This window comes from Mus caroli, chromosome 3, assembly GCF_900094665.2.
Source record: "Mus caroli chromosome 3, CAROLI_EIJ_v1.1, whole genome shotgun sequence".
NCBI classification, from domain to species: domain Eukaryota; kingdom Metazoa; phylum Chordata; class Mammalia; order Rodentia; family Muridae; genus Mus; species Mus caroli.
The window spans coordinates 126,192,102-126,214,241 of record NC_034572.1 but is presented as its reverse complement, the minus strand read 5'-3'; the positions used below and the strand labels follow the sequence as shown (position 1 = coordinate 126,214,241).

The 22,140-nt window shown below is 39.0% G+C and overlaps 1 protein-coding gene across 3 annotated transcripts in view; it reads right to left on the bottom strand.

The window, feature by feature from the left end:
* The window catches only part of Tbck (TBC1 domain containing kinase), a 149,438-nt gene that overhangs the window by 57,476 nt on the left and 69,822 nt on the right, over positions 1–22,140 (bottom strand). For all 3 annotated transcript variants that reach the window (XM_029474919.1, XM_021157536.2, XM_029474920.1), the window contains exons 21-23: positions 21,490–21,526; positions 20,045–20,206; positions 635–810 (exon numbers count right to left, since the gene is read on the bottom strand). In XM_029474919.1, the coding sequence (XP_029330779.1) occupies positions 635–810; positions 20,045–20,206; positions 21,490–21,526 (375 nt within the window). The remainder of the gene's footprint in view (positions 1–634; positions 811–20,044; positions 20,207–21,489; positions 21,527–22,140) is intronic.

The window sequence follows — 22,140 nt, the reverse complement described above, 5'->3', positions numbered from 1 at the left end:
AACTACAAACAAATCTAATTGTGAAAAATACTGTTTAACAAGTCAAAGTCTGAAATGTCTCATCATTACAGCGCTCCTTTTTACTCCTACTACTCTATCAGGACACCTGACTACCACTAAGACAATGCATGCATAGTAACTGAAAGCCAATCTCATGAAAATCATTAAGATAATATAAAAGTGGGATCTTGGGAACACTGAAGTTATAAATAAAAGTTAGGCTGAACATATTTTGTAAATTTGATTAATAAGAAGGCCAATATCGAAAACATAATGGGATAGTTTTCTCAACATCATTTCCTTGGTTATGAACGAATATGTTCCTATTATATCAACAACTCAATATTGATGTGTTTTAAGAAATCTTCCTTTGCTTCTATGATCTCATATAACAAGCTGATGTATTACTAGCTGGTATGCTTATGTAGAAAATAAAACGAAATTTGTCATTGGAGAAACATGTCCAAACAACCTTCATTACTGTACATGAAAGGAGCCAGAGGTCTTCTGAATTAACATTGTGAACACAGTCACAGTTGTATACTAGGAGATAACTACACTGAAAGAACACGAGTGACAGTATTATGATCACCAATGACGGTAGGATTTGTAACTCGTGTTCGCTAATACGCACCAGGTCTGTCTTTGGAGGATCTGGACACTCAGCAGAGAAGTAAGGCGCTGAGCTTCGCACTGCACTGCTCTCCGAGGCCGGCTTTGGAGGCTGAGCATGCTGTCTGTATGTAGCACTTTTAGGAGTCCAGCAAAACAGATTGACCGACTCGCGTACGCAGCGTTCAATGTCAATTTCTAGGTTGAAAATATGAAGAGAGAAAAATCTGTAGAACTTAGACTGTATTGTTAATGTAATTTTTTTTCTAAATTTGTATGGGATGAAAACTAAGTAGAAAGGAACCCAACAAAAACAATGTAGATATTAATGTGCATATAAGTGATTGGAAGTATAAGGGTTATTTGGTTATTATTACATCATCATAACTGTAACTAAATATATCCATCTCATCTTGTGTGGGATTTGACATTATTTATATATGCTAGCATTTTATTCATTCCTAAAGCCAAGAAATGGAGCTAGTCTCACTTTGTCCGCAGTTCCATCATGGTTTAGATAAGCAATAGATTAAAAACATGCATTTAAAAATCCAAAGACATAAGTTTCCTGCTCTCTTAAGGAGAAGTGGAGACAGGCATGAACTAGATTTGGTAGATGCTGTGTGGTTACTGACCTGATTGGACATAGACAAACTTAAATGACAAAGCACACTTCTGACTGGGGCTAGCAGAAGGTGGTTGGCAGGGCTGGAAGGCTATTGAATTCCCATCCCCTCTTCTTGCTCTCTTTTGCTATTTTCTTGGTATGTGTTTCCTGCCACCAATGTTCAACCTCCACACACAGACCCAAAGGCAGGAGAGCCAGGACTCATAACCATAGACTCAAAGCTCTGAATCTGTGAGCCGACAACACAGTCTTTCTTTCTTTTTTTTTAGCTGTGTGTCTCAAGTATTTTGTTGTAGAAATAGACCGCTAACAAGTGCATGCCATATGGATCTGGGATTGTTTGCCATCACAAAGTGGAGAATCTTTGGAGAAGAGAAAACAGCATTTACTGGGTCCCTATTTCCTGGCAGAGCTTTCTATTGTATGTTCTTGGTCCATTTAGTTCTCACAATGACCCCGACGTCAGGTCATCCTACTCCAGCCATTTCTTTTGCAAAAATGAGCTAAGACACTAGGAAGCAACATGACTGTTGGGTGTGTTGCCCAGGTAGGAGTGTGAGCTACTAAAGGATCACACAGGCATCCTGATTCATTAGGTTTGGAATATAAGCAGCAGTTCCGAAAGACCAGACTCACTAGGCAATACTTTATCTGCTCTTGGAGACTTTTGCCAACTTCACAGCTGGTTAGTTCCACGGCTGCACAAAAAGGTCAGATTTTAGATCCACATTCTACATGTTATTCCTGACATACAATTATATAACAAGTTAAACAAGATTTGAGACATAAATGAATTTATTTCAACATGATGCCAGTACAGTGTTTTTAAAAATTTCTACCATTACCAACCTGAAAACCAACAGCATCTACAAGAAAAATAAGATGTTAAGAGTTGTCCCTACATGTCTACAACAAACTATGAACAATTTATTTTAGAAAATTTTCAATTATAATAACTGAGGCTAAATACTGAATAGCTAAGAGAAGAAATGATCAGTTATATAAGTTTTGTATATTTAATACTAGGGAGTCCCTAAAGAAAAAGAATTTCAGTCCGTACATTTTTTATTTCCAGCCTTCAAATCAGTTTGACACATCTGCCATCCAGAAAAGCTTCAATCAAGTCAGTGATCCGTATCAGCAGCACGGTTCCACCCCACCACTGGCAAAGGAAAATGCCAGTCTCCATCTGATTCCCGAGCTCTGCAGCTTGGTGTGGTGTGCGGTGAACCCTGAAAGGCTGCGGAGGCTTCACCTAATTCAACTGTGGCTGTCCCTTTCTCCATTCATCTAACCTGTCCGTCTCCCAATCTCCCCATAATTAAAGCATAATGCAATTGTATCTTATAAACCATTAGCTGTGCAATCATTTTTATAGACCAATCTCTCATCCACAGAACCAGCATTAAAAAAAAATCTTACATTTGTAAATAAAGCCTGAATCCCTATGCTGAGGTCATCAGGTTTGAATGAAGACTAGAAGGCTTTTGTGTGTGTGTGACTGAGTGAAATAATTTTTTCTAACTCCCACTTTCTCCATCCTCACTGATCAGTATCATATCTCTTAGAAAAACTGAAATATCTTTAACATGATAAACACACATCTCATGTTTCCTATGTGAGCAAAGTCAGATTTAAAAGGCTGTCTCTCTTGAAGCCCTTTTGTCTTCATAGGAATGATGGTGGCTTAGGTCTACTGAATTCCCAATGTTTGAACATCCCTTCACTATTATGCAAGGTCTTTTTTTTTTTTTTTTTTTTTTTTGGCTCTCCTCTATATTAACTCTTTTTGGAACGGGGGTAAGACATTCATTTTCTTGATTTACTTCATCTTGATAATAGGAGTCTCCTCACTTCCCAGGAGCCCTCATGAGAGAGTACACAGACGGCAACACACCTTTTATATCTCGATTCTGCTTGGAGGTGACTTCACTGACCACAGTGCCTCAGGGTCGCATCTTCTTCCTCCTGAGCTAGGAAGGGATCTACTGTCTTCTCTCAGAAGTCAGGTCAAAACTGAATTTGAGAAAACTGGCATGACTTACTCCTTTTATGTGCTCTCAGGATCTTGGTACTTTCAAATTTCATAATGATATAATAATAATAATATCCATTTAACAAAGAAGTGCTTTTGTTAGACAAAGTTTCAAAAGTGTTAAACTTAAAACTGTTTTAAAGTTGTCAGAAGTAGAGAATTCCCACAGGGCCAATGTTTTCTGTTCCCGACGACTGTGAAGAGAAGAGTGTTAATGACGCCTAAGTGTGGATGTAAGTCCGAACACTATTTCTCCATGCTAATAGAAAAGGTTACCTATATCCATTTACTGAGTTCTTGCACTATTCAAGGTAAATTACTAGTCTTTACAAAGATAATTAATGGCTCAGAAATTATGAAGTTTGCTTAACATTTGGAGTGAGTGTCCTAATTAGATCTAGAGAGCTACATTCTTGAACGAAGTTTTAAAAATTTTAAACCAGACACACATTAATAAAGAATGAATCCAAATTAAAAAAATAAGACCCATCAGATATTAACACTCTGTAATAAGGCCAAGCTCTTTAAAGAAAAATGATAAAAGCTAGACTATAATTTATGTTTATCAATATCAACTATATACTTAACAATAATTTGAAAAGCAGAAAATATAATATTTGTTTCTTGTGATAGAGAAACAAAAAGGAATGGAGCAACAATTATCTAGATATTAGACTTGACAGGTAAGGGTAGTAATGTAATTGTGACTATGTCAAGGGTTAAAAGGAGAATGTCCTCAAGGTAACTGGATAGGTGTGAAACAGAAGAAAGGAAGAGCAGCAGCTGTGAGAAGGCTTTGCTGTGGCTTTTCTAGTGTGTTCACAGACAAAGGTGAACACTAACAGAAACTACACTGTGGGTTAGAACCAGCGTAGTTGCCCTCTTCATCAGCAAAACTGCGAGTTATGGAAGGCAAGGGAAATGATGAGATTACAAAACTCTTACATTTGCCTCAATTCTGTAAACCGTAGTTAGACACTACAGACCCAGAGAAATGACCAGCGCATAATTCAAAAGGTAAATGGGAAGCCAATAAAGTACTAGGATGATTAAAACTTTATTAGCTAACTGTTTTGTGAATGCTGGCCACACTCCTGTACATGTCTGCATTCTCAGTCCAGGCTCCTTTACTTGGGATCCTCTCACTAACAGAGACCTTTTTAGGACAAGTCTGAGGTTACCTATGTAGAAGAATGGAGGCTCCCTTCCACTCTGACCCAGTGCATTTCCATTTTTAGCCCTTTCTATTAAACCCCTGTCTGTCCTTCAAGTTCCTAACATCAAGAGGGTCCATTTGCTAAGTGACAGCTCTTGGCAGCATCTGAAGCCCATGGCTCTGCTCATCCATCCACCCCTTGCCTGGTACTTCTCCATATGGAAGCACTCAACATGGGTGAGACGCTATTTCAGTAATGATTAAAGGTTGACATCATTTTCAGATAGTGCTGTTGCTAGAATTCACAATCTCAACACCAGCTCTTGCACTCACCTGAGTTCAGTTCATCTCATTAAAATAAAACGAAAAATCAAAACAAACAACTCAAGAAATAAAAGCCCCAGCCACTAAAGCTCTTGTAGGTTGACAGAATGAGGTAAGGAAGACATAAGTTGCTATGGAAGAAGAGCATATCTATTAGAAGGTAGAAAGAAAAAGTTTTCTGGGCTGATAAGACTATTCTGTATCTGGGGTGAGATTTACATATATGCTGACAACTGTCACAATGCATTGAGTTAGATAATGCAAATCTACACATTTTATGAAAATATGTCTAAATAGAAGAAATAAAAAAAACAATTTTTACATATTTTCCTTTAAGGTTTCTTTATGTTTGAAATTTATAGATACTTGATTTAGAATTGCATATTAACTGTTAACTGCACAAACCTTCACAAACTTTCAGGTTTTTTTTTTTCAAAAACCTTATTTTGTGTAAGAAAATGTTTTACCCACATGTATGTATGTGTGCCAAGTGTGTGCATGCCTTCTGCTAATGGAGGCCAGAAGAGAGTACTGGATGCCCAGGTACTAGTGGGGAGCTGCCATGATGGTGCTGGGAATGGAAGCCAGGTCTTCTGTAAGAGCAGCCAGTGCTGAGCCTTCTCCCTAGTCCTAGAGCTTCATGTCTCAGACTACAAAAATGTTAGAATACTGATGATTTTCAATCGAATAATTGACTGTTTTCAACAACTATTTTTTATTTTTAATGTTTTATTTATTTTTGAGAATTTCATACAATATATTATTTTGATTATATTCTTTTTCCATCCCTAACTCTTTTCAGATCCCACTCCAACTCCCAACTCACCAAATTCCTTCTTAGAAATCTTAGAAAGCAACCAACCCAAAGCAAACCAAACCAAAGCAAACCAAACCAAAGCACAAACATACATACAGTTCATTTTGTGTTGACCCTGGGGCATGAGGCCAGGCACTGAGTGGACTGGTATTATACCTGGTATCACATCCCCGCCCCCGAGGAACACTGCTTCTCTCTCTCCCAGCAGCTATCAATTGCAAACAGCTTCTTGGTTTGGAGTGGGACTCTGTGTTCAACCCCTTCTCCTTGCTGGGATTCTATCTGACTTGAACTTGTACAGGTTTTTGCATATTGTCACAGTCTCTGTATGTTCATATATGCAGCAGTCCTTCAACAATTAACATTTTGGAATGTAAAATTTGTTTGGAAAAAGAAGGTAAGATGAACTCTAAGTACTGATGCCTAGAGACATGAAAACTTTCCAAAACTACTACAATGGGACTCGGAACTCCAGAAGATAGACTAGAACAGGCTTAACTTATCAGCAGAGACCATGACAAACAAAACAAACACTGCACACCATGAAGAACCCTTTACACAGAAAACTGCGCCGGACCCTCAGGTTGGTAGTATCTTTATCATCATCTAATGTCTTTAGATCAGCAGTTCTCAGCATGTGGGTGGAAAGCCCTCTGGGTGTCAAATGACCTTTTCACAGGGTCACCTAAGACCATCAGGAACTACATATACTTATGTGATTCATAACAGTAGCAAAATTACAGTCATGAAGAAGCAACAAAAATAATTTTGAAGTTGGGGTCACTACAGTTATATTAAAGGGTTTCATCATTAGAAAGGTTGATTACTATTGCTTTAAATAAAGAATAATTAAAATTAATATTTACAATATGATATAGATTCTAGGTCTTCCAAAGACCCAGGACCTGCCAGGAGCCCAGCGTCCCATATTTAAGGACTGTGCGTAAGGAGGATGTGTGCAATACAAGGTGCATGAGCAAGGAAGAGACCCAGTATTAGAGAAAGCGGTCATCTTAAGGCACTCAAGACTTTGCCATGAAGTGTATTTTTGTAAAGAGCTCTTCAATAAAAACTCTTTTACTATATTTCTGAATATATTCTTGGATAACTCTCTTCTCATTTCTCAGTGAACAGAATTTTGAAGGTTCACCATAGCTTGAATGATTTTCCTAGAATGCACATACTATACTATACCCTTCCTTTTTACCACTTTCAGATTATATACAAAGCATGGCCAAGTTCCTCAGCACCCCATGCAATGCCCCTAACCAGCACAGGGCCAGTGTCCCCACCACTACCACCACACAAGGACCTCAGCCCTTTTGTCTCCTCACTTTATCTGCCTCCTTCCTGTATTAGGGCAGTGTGAGGTTTCAAATCCTGTGCTCTTTTCTCAGTTCCATGCTTTCTAACTATGCTGTACACAGTGGTAAGGCATCTTATTTATTTCTATGTCCCAACTGCATGATACGATGCCTGCCAGAGAGGAAAGTTTGCTAAGCATGTGTTAAATGAATAAGCACAGGTATCTCAGATAGGGAGCAAGGTGTCCTTACAGCCCATTTCCATGCTTTGGATGCTTCCCTGCTTGAAAATGCTGAAACAAAGCAGGTGAGTTTTCTCAGCGCTAAGCATTCCCGGATGTTTTACAGACAGAACTCCTAGCTCTCGCCTTGTTGTTTTGTTCTAGATGTTGGTGACACTTTTGGTGGTGCATATAAGGTTTTTGCATTACTTATCCCCATCATACTCCTCTTCAGATCCACAGATCATGTCTAAATTGAACAACTCGAAGGGAGCAACAAGCTTTCATGTTTTGGGAAAAGGAAGAACTACTTAATATTTAGAGCATTATATTCTCTTTAATTAGGTTGTTTTCAGCGGAGGCTGTTGTAACCAAGCCTAACCAATTCCAGGTCATCTGCACTCCAATCTTCAAACTATGCTGATCATTTTATCACTTAAAAATCTCTACTAGTCCCCAATTACACACACACACACACACACACACACACACACACACACACACTCCTAAATCTTATCTCACTACCTTTCTTATACCATAAGCATCCTTAGCCTGTTTCCCCCTAGCAGCCTGGGCTAATCTGGGCTAATGTAAAGGAATCCACCCAATCCCTTAGCGCTGCTACATTTCCAATCCTGTTGATTACACACAGCAGTTCCTTGAGGGAAGTTGATTTTCCTAACTGAAAAAAAAAAAATTACAGAACCAATGACCTGTTCAAACAACACAGTTACAACATATATAATTAAGATAACTTGAAAGTGTCAGTCACTTTAAATAATGATTCATGAATGCTTTCTGACAAATAGCAAAGAACAGAATCTAGCTACAAGACTAGTTATGCACACATACACTTATGTCATTAGACATGCACACATTCTTTGTAGGAAGTCTGCAGTATCTGTGGAATGGATGGATGGATAGGTACATAAATGCAGCCTTGGCAATGTCTAGGAGGAAAGAAGGTAGAATATTCTCGGGAAATTGGCTCTAATTCACTCCCTTTGCAAAGACCCTATGCACGTGTAATTGCTGGTGCAGTTGCTAAAGCACTTACCATTCCTGCAATGAAGAGATACATAATTAAAAATGCAATGATCCATGTGCACTGTTTCTCTACCCTTAGTGTATCTTTCTTGATCAGTTGCAATGGAGTAGACAGACATCATAGTGCAAATCAGCAGGTGGTGCTAAACGGCAAGCCTCACACCTCAGAAGGAACAAAGGGGCAGCTGGGAAGACAGCTCAGGGCAGCCGCAGAGCAGACATTTTCTCCCTTTAATACCTTATGGGGAATCAGAAATAAAACAGGAACTTTGGATTTTTTGTGGCAACTAGAACAAATCTGATAAGCACTTCCCAGGCAATTGGAAATAAGTGAAATATTTTCAATTAGATATAGTTTCTTATGAGAATAAGAATGTTCCCTCTAACAAGGTTCTGAGGACATAGGCACTCCAGCCCTCGTCCCCCTCGGCTCTGGCACACTGCTATAAAGTGCTTTTGCTGAGATCCGACTCAGCAGATTCACTGCATTCTGCACCCACAGGGTGAAGTTATTTCTATTTTGTTGAAGACCACAGTTTAAAGAGGCAGCACATCAGAGTACTTTCAATCTGTGTGTGTGTGTGTGAGTGTGTGTGTGTGTGTGCACCATAAATGTAAACAGATAGAGAGGTCAGGAGGAGGGCAGAAATAAAACAAACCCACAAGTGTTACTGTTTTACTAAAATACAAATCATATTCAGAAAATACATGAACTATATTACTTTAAATTATAAAGCAGTTTGGTCTTTAAATTCTTCCTTGTGGTATTAGCAGCAAATGTGAGGAATTTCAAAGTTAGTTTCTGATTTTAAAAAAAGGTTCATTTCATTTTGTGAGGGTTTTCCCTGCATGTGTCTGCATACCACTTGCATGCCTGATGCCCACAGAAGTCAGAAGAGGGTGCTGGGCCCCTTGAGACAGAAGAGAGATGTGGCTAGGAGCTACAGTGTAGGTGGTAGAAGAGAACCCTGTTTGCTACAAGAGCAACAAGTGCTCTTGAAAGCTGAGCCTTCTCTCCAGCCCTAGTGTCTCATTTTAAGTATTTTACAGTTGGCTTTAATATGTATATACACACTTTGAGTGATTTGAAAACCAAGATAGTCGACAATAAGGAAGGCCAATAAAACTAATTTCATTGGTAGTATGATGAAGGAAATATGTTAACAACGATATAAATGATCAGATAATTTTTGAACTGCTCATAAATTCTCAGAGTTACAAGATAACTACTCTTTCCACCACGGTGAAGACCTTCTTACTGGGCGTTTGAAAACGTGGGACTGGTTCTAAGATGGATGACTTCAGTTCACTCTCTGTTTTCAAGGTAATTACAAAACACTGACCGACCCTGACTTCAATTTTCTTTTGTTGCTAATGTATAGAAGTGTTTCTTTTCTTCATATGTATGTGTACCTGTATACGCCCACCTGAGAAGACTTGACATTGGTGGTGGGGGTCATCCTCTACTGTGCCTCCATGTGACCTGCAGAGCCCAGAGCTTACCACTTGTAGCAGTGTGACTAGCCAGCCTGTGCAGGGTCCCATCTCTGCCTCTGAGCATTAGCAGTGTGACTAGCCAGCCATGCAGGGTCCCGTCTCTGCCTCCTGAGCATTAGCAGTGGTTAGGAATCTCCACGGCTTTTCCATGGGTTTGGAGGATCTGAATTCCAGTCTTCATTCTTGTGGGACAAATGCTTTATCCACGGAACCATCTCCACAGTCCCCAGTTTTATGTTTTAAGAGTACTTCATAGGTCAGTGTTATGAAAAATCTCTGGCTTCCTGGAGTCACGTAACATATGATAGCCTTTATGGGCTCTGTTTTTGGATTTGTATTTCCACAAATTATTTATTTTAGCTTAGAAATAATGCATTTTAAGATTTTCAAAAATAATGAAGTAGCTATACCCTGTTGTCTCACTAACAAGGCTGAATGTAAATTGAAATTTCACGAAAATGAATTTTCATGACTTTTTTTTAGGCAGCCACACAATCATACCCTACACCCTGAAAAACTCCTCAAAGTAACTATTTTTTAAATTTATGCTTAATAACTTTTCAGCTCAAAATAAGTTAATATTCCATCTAAGTATACTTAACAATGTTTGAGCTCAAAAAAATTTAATTGGCATCTAGAATGGATCCTTAAGGTAATGTGTAACTTAGGATTGACTGGAAGTGAAGGGACAAAGATAAAGGCTCCATAGGCAGCTTCTTCTATGCCCATCCCACAGGAACTCTGAGACATCCACAGCCATAGACACAGGCGTGTGCAGGCCGTGATGATGCCCCAGCCTGAGGAGAACGTGGGTAGTTACCAGATCCAAAGTGTTGGGTAGAGCAGCATGGGCTTTACAGGCAGAGCTGGCCCTGAACCGCCATGCGAATGAGCTGCTTCCCCTGGATCCGAGATTCCCTGTGAGGACGCTCTGCTCTCCACAAGCTGGAGCGTCTGGAGGAGAAGGCAGAGGAACACGGCTGCTCCATGAGTATCAACATATTATTCCCATTTTTGGTATCCGACAATGCTTTTGACAATATTTTTTATTTTTCAAAGACACTTAAAAGAAGATATATTTAGAAAATTTTAAAAACACCCCCCACACAGCCCACAATGATGCTTTTCAGTCTATATTTTCTCTTTTCTTTTCTTGCTAGTGTCCTATTGGTTCTGAGTACAAGACATTTACAAATAGTTCCTCTGTTCAGTACTTTCTTTCTCCTATCGAGAAAGCTTTTCTCTTTACATTTTGTATCCCTCAGTTACTTAAAGTAACAAAGAGGTCATACATTAGCAGTCTTTTAGCTATAATCATTAATATTTGCCCTAAGTCTTATAGGGCTTAAAATTGTGTGGTATTAGTACTTCCTGGAGTATAAAAGTACTGTTGTAACCTGCTGTGGAGATATAGCTCACTTAAGAGAATACCTGCCTAGCATGTTGGAAATTCTGGGTTTGACCACAGTAGTCTAGGCATGGAAGCCTACACTTTAATCCTAGCACTGGGGGGTGGAGACAGGAAGATCAGGAATTCACTGTCACCTTTGGCTAAATTTCAAGTTCCTGGCTAGTAGGGAAAAATGAGATCCTGTCTTATAAAAAATATATCATTATAACTTATTTTATTTATATTTATATTTATTCCTAGATGACAGAATCTATTAATTGAATACAGACCACTTTTTATTTGTATAGTTAAAAATCCCTAAAATTCTTTGAAACTTGCCATATAATTGCACAAGTCTATATTTACTTGGCAAAGGCTTTAGAGCGCCTATAATTACTTGATAGTTCTTTTGCTATATTAGGTACCAAACAATGGAAACATCAGAGCTGGGGACTGTTTATTCCAGTGATGGCTGTCCTAAGTCACAGCAATAATACCATGTTACCTTTTCATTGGCTAAGCATTTATGTTTATATTTCTAATACCTCTGATTCATAAATGAAAATGTTTTAGCTAAAATGACAAAATTGGTCTGTGCTTTTGAGCAAATGAGTGTTTGTTTTTGTATCCAAAGCCTTCTGTTCTCAGAGAATGCATTCCCTCAAACTCTGCATCACATAAGGTCGTGAAGTGTGAAACTGAGAATTCAGATAACTGAGCACATTACTATTAAACACGCATATTATTGTATTCTATTTCTAATCTACTGCATTTCTTGTTCTAAAATGAACAAAGAGGAAATAGCAGCAGTACACATACAAACCTGAGCCAACAACAGCACAGACTGAATTCTAAGCCTGTGCACACTAGCAAGTGCTCTATCTCTGAGCAACACACCCAGACATTCAAAAACACCTTTAGCAGGTAAAATATCCATGGTAGGGGATGAATCTACTCAAAAGAAACTAAGTTCAACAGAGTGTTCTCAGTAACACGAGTGCTTAATTAGTGTGGCAGGTAGAATGAGATGTCCCTCGCAGTCACAGGCTATGAAGATTTGGTCCCCAGTTGGTGGTGCTGTTTGGGAGGCTAGGAGGTGTGCCTGGCTGCAGAAAGTAAGTCACTGGGGGTAAGCTTTGACAATTTAGTGACTGGAGCCATTCTTAGGTTGCTCTCACTGCTTTGTGCTTGCAGGTCAAGATGTGAGTCCTGAGCTGCTGTACCAGACACCATGTCTACTGCCTGATGCCTCCACCCTGCCATCAGGGACTGCAATGCTTTGGAGCTATAAGCACAAATATATTCTTCTATGTGTTACCTTGGTCTTTTCTTTTTTTTTTTTTTTTTTTTTGGTTTTTCGAGACAGGGTTTCTCTGTGTAGCCCTGGCTGTCCTGGAACTCACTCTGTAGACCAGGCTGGCCTCGAACTCAGAAATCCACCTGCCTCTGCCTCCCGAGTGCTGGGATTAAAGGCGTGCGCCACCACGCCCGGCTACCTTGGTCATTTTTTTTTTAACAGTAATAGAAAAGAAACTAATCCAATTAAGTTGACCAACAGTGATAGAAATGAGAAAACTGTCTAAGATTTCTTTTTTTGTGAGGCTTAAAATAAACAGGTAATGTCTACTGGATGTTAATTATTCATAATGCTCTACTATCATGGTTTCAAATTGAAAAATTTTAAACCTTATTCTATGTATAAAGTAAACACACAGCAGCCTTTTTAGTGCTATGATGCATTAAGTTGTTTTTTCTATATAGTATGTAACAAGATAAAAATATGCCACGTGACGAAAAATAACATCATCTTGCTATCATGAAATGTTTAATAGCGATTCTATTAATAGTTATTATAACTGGACATTTTGGAATTCAGTTCTGCTAGGCAACAACTTTGAGAGGATGCAATTAATAAATATTGAAAAACAATTAGTAAGTAAGAAATTATTTAACTTATCTTTGTTCACCTCATACCTGAATCAACTATAATTAGTAATTCCTAAATATAACCTATATATTTTTGATTAGTAGTGCCTGCCTGCAATTATGTTAGAAAATGAACTTAAGAAGAATCTAGCATGGGCCTGTATGCATCTGACCTGTTTCTTGGTTCCTGCCAATCATACTCCCCTGTTCTGACAGGCATGCCATCAACTGTATGCATACACTTAGAAGCTATCTCACAGAAACACACAAAAGCCAAATGTTTAGAATTTCCCAAGTGGGGAGCCTAAATAACAATTTAGCATTCCATTATACTATTGGGAAAGAAATTACCATATCATTCCAGAGTTAAGAGGCCTTCTTCTTCTATCTAAACATTATTTACTGAGGCTTAAAACAAGGAGGGAACAGCTACTAAATGTTCATTATTCATAAATGTTATACATTCATGGTTTCAAACTGAGAAATTTTAACCTTGTATAATGAATAAAGTAAATTCAAAGTAACCTTTTTAATGCTATGCTACATAAAGTTGTTTTTCCTGTATGATATGTAATGATAAAAATATGCCACTTGACTATACTCTACAATAAAGATTATATATACATATATAGGATATATAGTGTGTATATATTATATATATATATATGTATGTGTATATATATATATGAATGAAAATGCCATAATGAAACCCATTACATTTTATTCTAATTTGAAAAACAAAAGCTGGCAAACGAAACATACACATGTAGTACTTGATTCCTTATTTTCCCATATCTTCCTCCCATTCTTAAAAATAATTTTATTATTTTAACAAATATGTGTGTGTGTGTGTGTGTGTGTGTAAGCATGAGTGCACAGATGTGAATCCACAGTGCACCTGAGGAGATCAAAGGACAACTTGTAGGAGTGTGCTCTCTCCTTCCACCATGTGGGTCCTAGGGATAGAGCTTAGGGTGTTGGGCTTGGCAGGAAACGTTTTTTTGTGGCTGAGTCATCTTCCAGTTTCTTTAAAGGCATATTTTATATATCTACACTTAAGACTTCCAGGTTTAGAAAAACAAATGTAAGATATCCAGTCTCAACCAATGACTATTTGGGTCATATTTACATTAAGGTATTTATTTTATTTACTATTTGAAATTCAAATTTAATGAGGCATACTGATTGTGACATGTCAGCTCATACTGTGATTTATGCTGTAACAGCATGCTATATATAAAGGAAAGCTTGGATCATATCAGTGTAAAAAATTATAAATTAGAACACAGCTTAATATTGTTTTTTGATTTAAAGGCATGTGAGAAAATAGATCAACTTTCGACTTTATCAAAAACATGTTACAGGTTTACAAGAACTTGAAATCAAAAGAATGTGCCCTGCCCTTCTCTTTGCTACACTAGACATCACCAAATTGCCTTGAGATGTATGTAGTTCTAAAACAGAAACCAAAGGTTCTTTATTTTCTCATTCTCATTGTTCATTTCCATATTGGGTGTAAAAAGGACAATAATGAGACAGAGTACTAAGGAGTTTCCCTAGCTGAACAATTAATTCCCTCTTAGTTTTAGTAACTTGACTTTTAGTCCCTAAATATTTCTATGGCTTTCTCATCTATAGAGCATAGACAATGTGATATTTAAGTGAATTGCTTAAAAATATGCTATGGGGTTTGGTGAGAGGGCTAAGTGGGAAGAGGCACTTGCTGCCAGCCTCAAGCCTCAGTTTCACACTCAGAACTTTCACAGTGGAAGAAGAGAACTTGAGGGCTGGGGAGATGCCTCAGTGGTTAAGAGCACTGACCACTCTTCCAGGTCCTGAGTTCAACTCCTAGCAACAACATGGTGGCTCATAACCATCTATAATAGAATCCCATGCCCTCTTCTGGTGTGTCTGAAGACAGCTACAGTGTACACATATACATAAAATAAATAAATAAATTTAAAAAAGAATTTACTTGAAACACATAAAATAGTATTATTGCAGAAGATTCTATAAAAGAGAATAACAACAGAATAAAAAAATAAACATCTCAAGTTACAGAAATCCACTGTAAAATTACTGCCACACTGGCCTTATTCAGGTCTACTCATCCTTGAGACTGCTTATACATACCTTTATCCCCTTAGTGACAAATGGATGCTACAGCAGCCTGGAAAGGGGCAAAGCAGAAGACAGCCTGACAGACCTTATCATGTTCCTTTGCCAAAGATCAAGTGACCATAGCTGTGTGGGTTAATTTCTGGGTCTTCAATTCCATTCCATTAATCTTCCTGCCTGTCTCTGTACCAATACCATGCAGTTTTTATCACTGTTGCTCTGTAGTAGAGGTCAGGGATGGTGACTCCCACAGAATTTCTCTTATTGTTGAGATCAGTTTTCATTATCCTGGGATTTTTGTTATTCCAAATAAATTTGAGAATTGCTCTTTTTATCTCTGTGAAGAATTGAGTTGGAATTTTGATGGGGATTGCATTGAATCTGTAGATTGCATTTGGTAAGATGCCCATTTTTACTACGTTAATCCCGCCGATCCATGAGCATGGGAGATCTTTCCATCTTCTGAAGTCTTCTTCAATTTCTTTCTTCAGTGACTTGAAGTTCTTGTCATACAGATCTTTCACTTGCTTGGCTAGACTCACACCAAGATACTTTATATTATTTGTGAGTATTGTGAAGGGTGTTATTTCCCTAATAACCCATAATTGCTCCTGTCTAAAGGAAATACTGGGACAAAGAGTGGAGCAGAGTCTGAAGGAAAGGCCATCTACAGACTGCCCCACTTGGGGATCCATCCCATATAAAGACACCAAACGCAGACACCATTGCTGATGCCAAGAAGCGCTTGCTGACAGGAGCCTGATAGAGCTGTCTTCTGAGAGGCTCTGCCAGAACCTGACCAATATAGATGTGGATTCTCACAGCCAACCATCGGACTGAGCATGGGGACCCCAATGGAGGAGTTAGAGGAAGGACTGAAGGACTGAAGGGGTTTGCAGTCCCATAGGAAGAACAACAGTATCAATCAATCAGACCTGACCCCCCACCACCCAGAGTTTCCAGGGACTAAACCACCAACCAAAGACTACAGATGGAGGGACCCATGTTTCCAAGCTGCATATTTAGCAGAAGATATCCTTGTTGGACATCAGTGTCTTCTCCTGCTCTAAGTTCTTTATCTGTACTAATTTAACACAGTGATCTATTGACAGGAAATACTGTCATTATCAGAGTTAGAGATGAGGAAATGGATACAGAGATTAAACCACTTCTCTACGGTTCCCATGACCTAGTTGGTTAAACCTTCAGTGGGATTTTACTTCAACACAATGTATTTACTTAGGTAAACTCAATGCTGATCCTGGCCTTAAAATTAGAAGTACAATATAGTTAGCCTATCTATTCTTTGACACTATTATTGTCTAATACTCTGAACATGTTAGTTTGTGTATGTGTTGGTCTGCATTTACATTTTAGGGTTGTCAATGGCTACTTCCAAAGTTCTTCAAGCAACTTTCAAGTTGGGAACTTAGCATGCTAAAAAATGAAATTCTTTAAATCTACTTGAGAAAAATATCCCACCCAAGTACAATATCATTAAAAATGAAACATGGGTCACTTAAGGGTAAACGCATTTCTCATGAGCTTTTCTCAGTAAGGGGAATCACATCCAGTGAGTAAAACCTGCTGAGCAGGCAGAACAGCGCAGTGGGTCAGGGCGCTGCCCATCAGTAGATGCATCCTACTTTCAAAGGTGAAGAGAGGGCTGCACTTCAACTACTTAGTTCATGCTAGGGCTCTGCCTTCAGAGGTCTCTATTACAAACTGCGCTAGCTGAGTTAGCACTGGTCACAAATTTGCCTTTAAGCCATCATCATGGATGTTTTCACCAGCATTTGTGGGACACTTACGCTTGGAAGGAAAGCAACCAAGTTTACTAGATTTGAAAATACACAATCAACATTTCCAACATACTTATTTTTATAACTGACCGAAAAATTCCTTTAATCCCGATCAATCCTCCTCTGGTTCCTTTGACAAAGCTGGGATGGCAGGGAAACAGCTGTGGGGCACAGACTGCTTCCGGGTTTGTGAAACTGGCTTCTGTGTTTTTACTCACTACCTTCCAGAAAAAACTGAAAAATAAAGTCCAGAACTATCATTGCTTAATGTAAGAAATAACTTATTTTAATTAAATTTGATAAATTGGATGACATTTTAATTTGTGAAAAAATGAGAAAGAAAAGTTTTAAATTATTCCAACACATTTTCGTTATTATTTTCCCTCAAAGGATGAAGACTTTTAAAAGATGGTAGAGTAGAAAATATTCACCAAATATAAACAAAGGTAGGTGGCAGATTCCTTATTTCTCTTAAAAGTGTTTAGTAAATATATAATCTCAAACCTCACTAGTCTTTTGTTTGGTGTTCAGTGGGCTCTCTCGGATGGTTTAATGCATTTACTACCATTACTTGTGCCTGTGAGAATACTGGCATCATCAGTGGAACCAGGAAAAAACACAGAACCAGAAAATTGTGAGAAAATGTAAAATTTTTGTATTAAAAAAAAAAGAAACACTTAAAGAAATGTTCAATGTTCTAAGTCATCAGGGAAATTAAAATCAAAATGCCTCTAGATTCCATCTTACATCAACTAGAATGACTAAGATAAAAAACTAAGTTGACAGCACATGCTGGGGAGGACTGGAGCAAGGCCACACTGCTCCACTGCTGGCAGGAGTGCAGACCTGTACAGCCACGCTAGAAACCATTGGAGCAAGGGGCACACTGCTCCACTGCTGGCAGGAGTGTAGACCTGTACAGCCACGCTAGAAACCAATTTGGAGGTTTCTCAGAAAATTGGGAATAGGTCTATCATAAGACCCAGCTGTATCACTCCTGTGCATATAACCAAAAGGTGCCCCACTATACCACAAGGACACCTATGTTCATAGCATCTTTATTTGAAAAAGACAGAAAGAAACTGGAAGCAACCTAGATGTCCCTCTGCTGAAGAATGGATACAGAAAATGTGGTTCATTTATACAGTGGAATAGTATTTAGCAGTAAAATCAAGGACATCATGAAATTTTCAGGCAAATGGATGGAACTAGAAAATATCATGCTGAGGGAGGTAATCCAGGCCCAGAAAGACAAACATGTTATGTATTCACTTATAAGTGGACATTAGCCATGAAGTACAGGATAACCATGCTATAGTCTACAGACCCAAAGAAGCTAAGTAATAAGGCCCAAGGGAGGATGCATGAATCTCACTCAGAAGGGGGAACAAAATAATCAAGGGGTTAGATGAAGAGGGAACAGGGTAGGAGAGGTGGTGAGGAGCAGGAACAGGGATAGGTATCAGGTGTGTGTGGGGGGCAGGAGAGGGCTGGGAGTGAGAACGGAAATCAGTGGGGAGCAAGGCTACAGGAGTCTATGAGGGTGACCCTAGCTGATTCCTATCAGAGAGGATATGGAGACGGAAGTGCCCAACTCCTGTAGTCAAGCAGGACTTCCAGTGGAGGAAGGGGAACACCAATCCACCCCCAAAACCTTCAACCTAAAACTTGTCCTGCCTACAAGATGCACAGCAGCTTGTACACATCCTATGTAAAGAGAGCCAACCCTGACGCTCTGCTACACTTGCAGACAGGAACCTAGCACAATTGTCTCCTGAGAGGCTTTGTCCAGCAGTAGATGCAAACAGCTCTAGAGACACATGGCCAAACATCAGGCAGAGCTTGGAGAGGCTTGTGGGGATAGAACTGAGTGAGCTGGAGGGCCAAGGACACCACAAGAAGACCTTCAGAGGCCCAAGGAGGCTCACAGAGCCTGGACCACCAAAGAGCATGCGTGGGCTGGACCCAGGCACCCTCATATTTGGAGCAGATGTGCAGCTTGGGCTTCATGTGGGCCCCATAACAACTGGAGAGGGAACTGTCTTTGAGTCTGTTGCCTGCCATTGCATCCCCTTCCCCTAACTGGATACTGCCTGGTTGGGCCTCAGTGGGAGAGGAGGTGATTAGTCCTGCTGGGACTGAATGTCCCCGGGGAAGGAGGTACTAAAGGGGGGCTTCCCCTTCTCTGAGGAGAAGGGAAGGGGTAATGGGGGGAGGTAATTGTTAAGGTGGGAGGAGAGGAGGGTGGGGAACTGATCAGGATGTAAAGTGAATGAATAAATGAATGAAAAAAGGTTTATTTTTATTCTATGTTTATTCTATATTTATGAATGTTTCCTGCATGTATGTACCACATATGTGCTTCATGCCCACAGAGGCAGGAGGGCACTGGATCCTTTAGAATTAGAGTTATGGATGGTTGTTAGCCACCATGTGAGTGCTGCGAACCAAACCTGGGTGGGTTACAAGAACAGCAAGGACTCTTAAGGGCTGAGTCTCTTTTTCAGTTCAAATGTTGTATCTTAAAAACACTTAGCTTCTTCCATATTTTGTAAATGCATTCTACCTTAGGTAACCACATACACCTTATCTTTCCAACCCCAAGAACGAAACCTTAGCTGTCTTCTGTATTTCTGCATTGGAATAGCCTTCCCAAGGCTTTCAAACTTCTTGTAATACCGCATACAGCGTAGTCGCTATCTTATATTACATAACATATTTCTATAAAGCTTGGGTTATTTTCCTTTTAGGACAGTGCTTCCTCCTCTTAAACTTGTTAAGTTGTTACCAAGCAGCTGTGGCCAGAGGGAGCAAAGTTCCATGTGAATTAGCCTCCTCATATAAACATATTTTCAAACACCTTCCTGAGTGGCCGTTGTTTACTCTCTATCAGCTGAAGATAAATGGATGGGTCCTAAGCAAAGGGTAAATATGTTACTCCCACAGCCATGACCTTTTACCCTTCTGGTGGCAGTACTGTGATGGAAATAATCCATAGTGGCTTAGTATGACCCAAGTTAGCCTCTCATTCCCAGGCTAGCACAAAGCACTGATTATCCTGACCATCGAAATAGGGTGTAAGTGGAATGATTTTCTCACATGGCTGAAAGAGCACATCATTTTATAGTCAAAATTGCATTCGGTGATTCCTTCATTTAGACACATACCTGGTAAGTCAGAGAAGAGAAGGATGCATTCATTGAAGCCATTGGCCAAAAGACGGTCCCGCAGCTGCTGGAGGATGGCTACTCCAATGCAGAATGGGAAAGAGGAATTTCCGAGCAGTAATGTATCCCAGAGGTGGAAAATTTTGTGCAGTGGAAATACATCTGTAGGAAGTTTTATAAAACATACTTAAACAAAATCCAAATTTGTCAAAAATAATAGGAGCTGGATTACTAAGTAAATGATCATTATTACTTTAAGATCAAGGTTATTACTTAAGAACTAATATGTTAAACTGTGCTGATAAAATGCTTGACAGTGTGTGTGCGTGCACCTTTCGAGCCTTAGTTACAGATATCTATCTGTGCACTACCCATATGGGTAACAGGAACCAAGTTCTGGTTCTCTATAAAAGCAGTAAGTTATTTCTTAACTGTTCAGTCAACGCTCTAACCCTGACTTCATTAATTCACAGCTTCCTAAAGTGCTTCAAATTGATATCAAGTTAGTCAAAGATTACATTTTTTGAATTCCATTAATAATTGGTATATTTCATTCAGAATTTTCCCCAGAATTTTTCGTAACTATTTACACATGTTTATATCTGCAGATGAACTTTGGGATTGCTCTATATACAATAGATAACATTTCCATTGTGTATCATATACAATTACTTTATCAAATTCCTACCAAAAATCTATTAATTAAAAAAAATACAGCTTTATTCTCACTTAATAACACTGTGACTATCTTTCTAGGCGAAAGCACGTAGGCTACCTCACCTGCCATTCCACTCATCATGTGCATTGCAGTTAAAAGTATGGCTCTTCATTACATAGCCATACCTGATTAAATCATTACATACTCATAAAATAGGATTAATTTCTAGAGAACTCCCAGTTTAGGAAGTAGAACCAGGTGTTAACAGAGAACACCTAGAAAGCAAGACAATTTAGTAGAAAACTGTCCTCAGAAAGTTGTCAAATTCTCTTCTTAAAAAGTTGTATGCCACATGCAAAATAGATTTTAGTTTTCTGCAACATTTTCTTAATATTTAAGGTCAGAATGCTTGATAATTCTTGTCTATAAACTATATCATGTAAGAATTTTATCGAGATGTATACTGCACTTATTTAATATTCTATACTTTTTTCATTTTTTTATTAGATATTTTCTACATTTACATTTCAAATGCTATCCCGAAAGTTCCCTATACCCTCTCCCCACCCTGCTCCCCTCCCCACCGACTCCCATTTCTTGGCTCTGGCATTCCTCTGTACAGGGGCATATAAAGTTTATCAGACCAAGGGGCCTCTCTTCCCATTGATGGCCTACTAGGCCATCTTCTGCTACATATGCAGCTAGAGACACAAGCTCTGGGATATTTTAAAATTCTGAGGAAGAATGAGGCTACACTTTTGCTGCCACCAAGGAGGATGGTACTTACGAGTAAACATGGTGAGAAACCAAGGGATGGCGTAGAGCTGTGAGCAGAACAGGAAGAAGCCGGGAACATGGGCGTGGAGAAAGTAAAAGGCATAATTAGGGTGCTTATCACCAAACTAAATGGTTTAAAAGTTCTCTGTTTTGTTCTACTCCAGTGACGAGATATGAAAGAATGGAGCTAACTACAGTTATTATCACAATACATTTTATATAGGGTTATCTATCTTACAAATGAAGGTGATCCTTTTGCCAGGGATTACCCAAGGTGTATCTTCATTTTACCAACAAGTATGCACAAGACCATGGCCAAATCAAATGCAGTAATAGCACATAAATTTAGGTGCATAGCTTATAGATTTTAAAGGTCCTTATGATAGTTAATGCTCTGCGTTAAACTGATAGACTGGTAGGATTGCTCAGTGAACTGAATACATACTATTTTGGGATGCACCCTTAAGCATGTTTTCAGGTGGAGCTACCTTTTAAAAAGGTGCTAGGTAAGCGGACTGCCCTAGTTTGTATACGGCACCATCCAGCCCACTGAAGAGCCACAGAGTGGAAGAGGGAAGAAGAAGAAGAAGAAGAAGAAGAAGAAGAAGAAGAAGAAGAAGAAGAAGAAGAAGAAGAAGAAGAAGAAGAAGAAGAAGAAGAA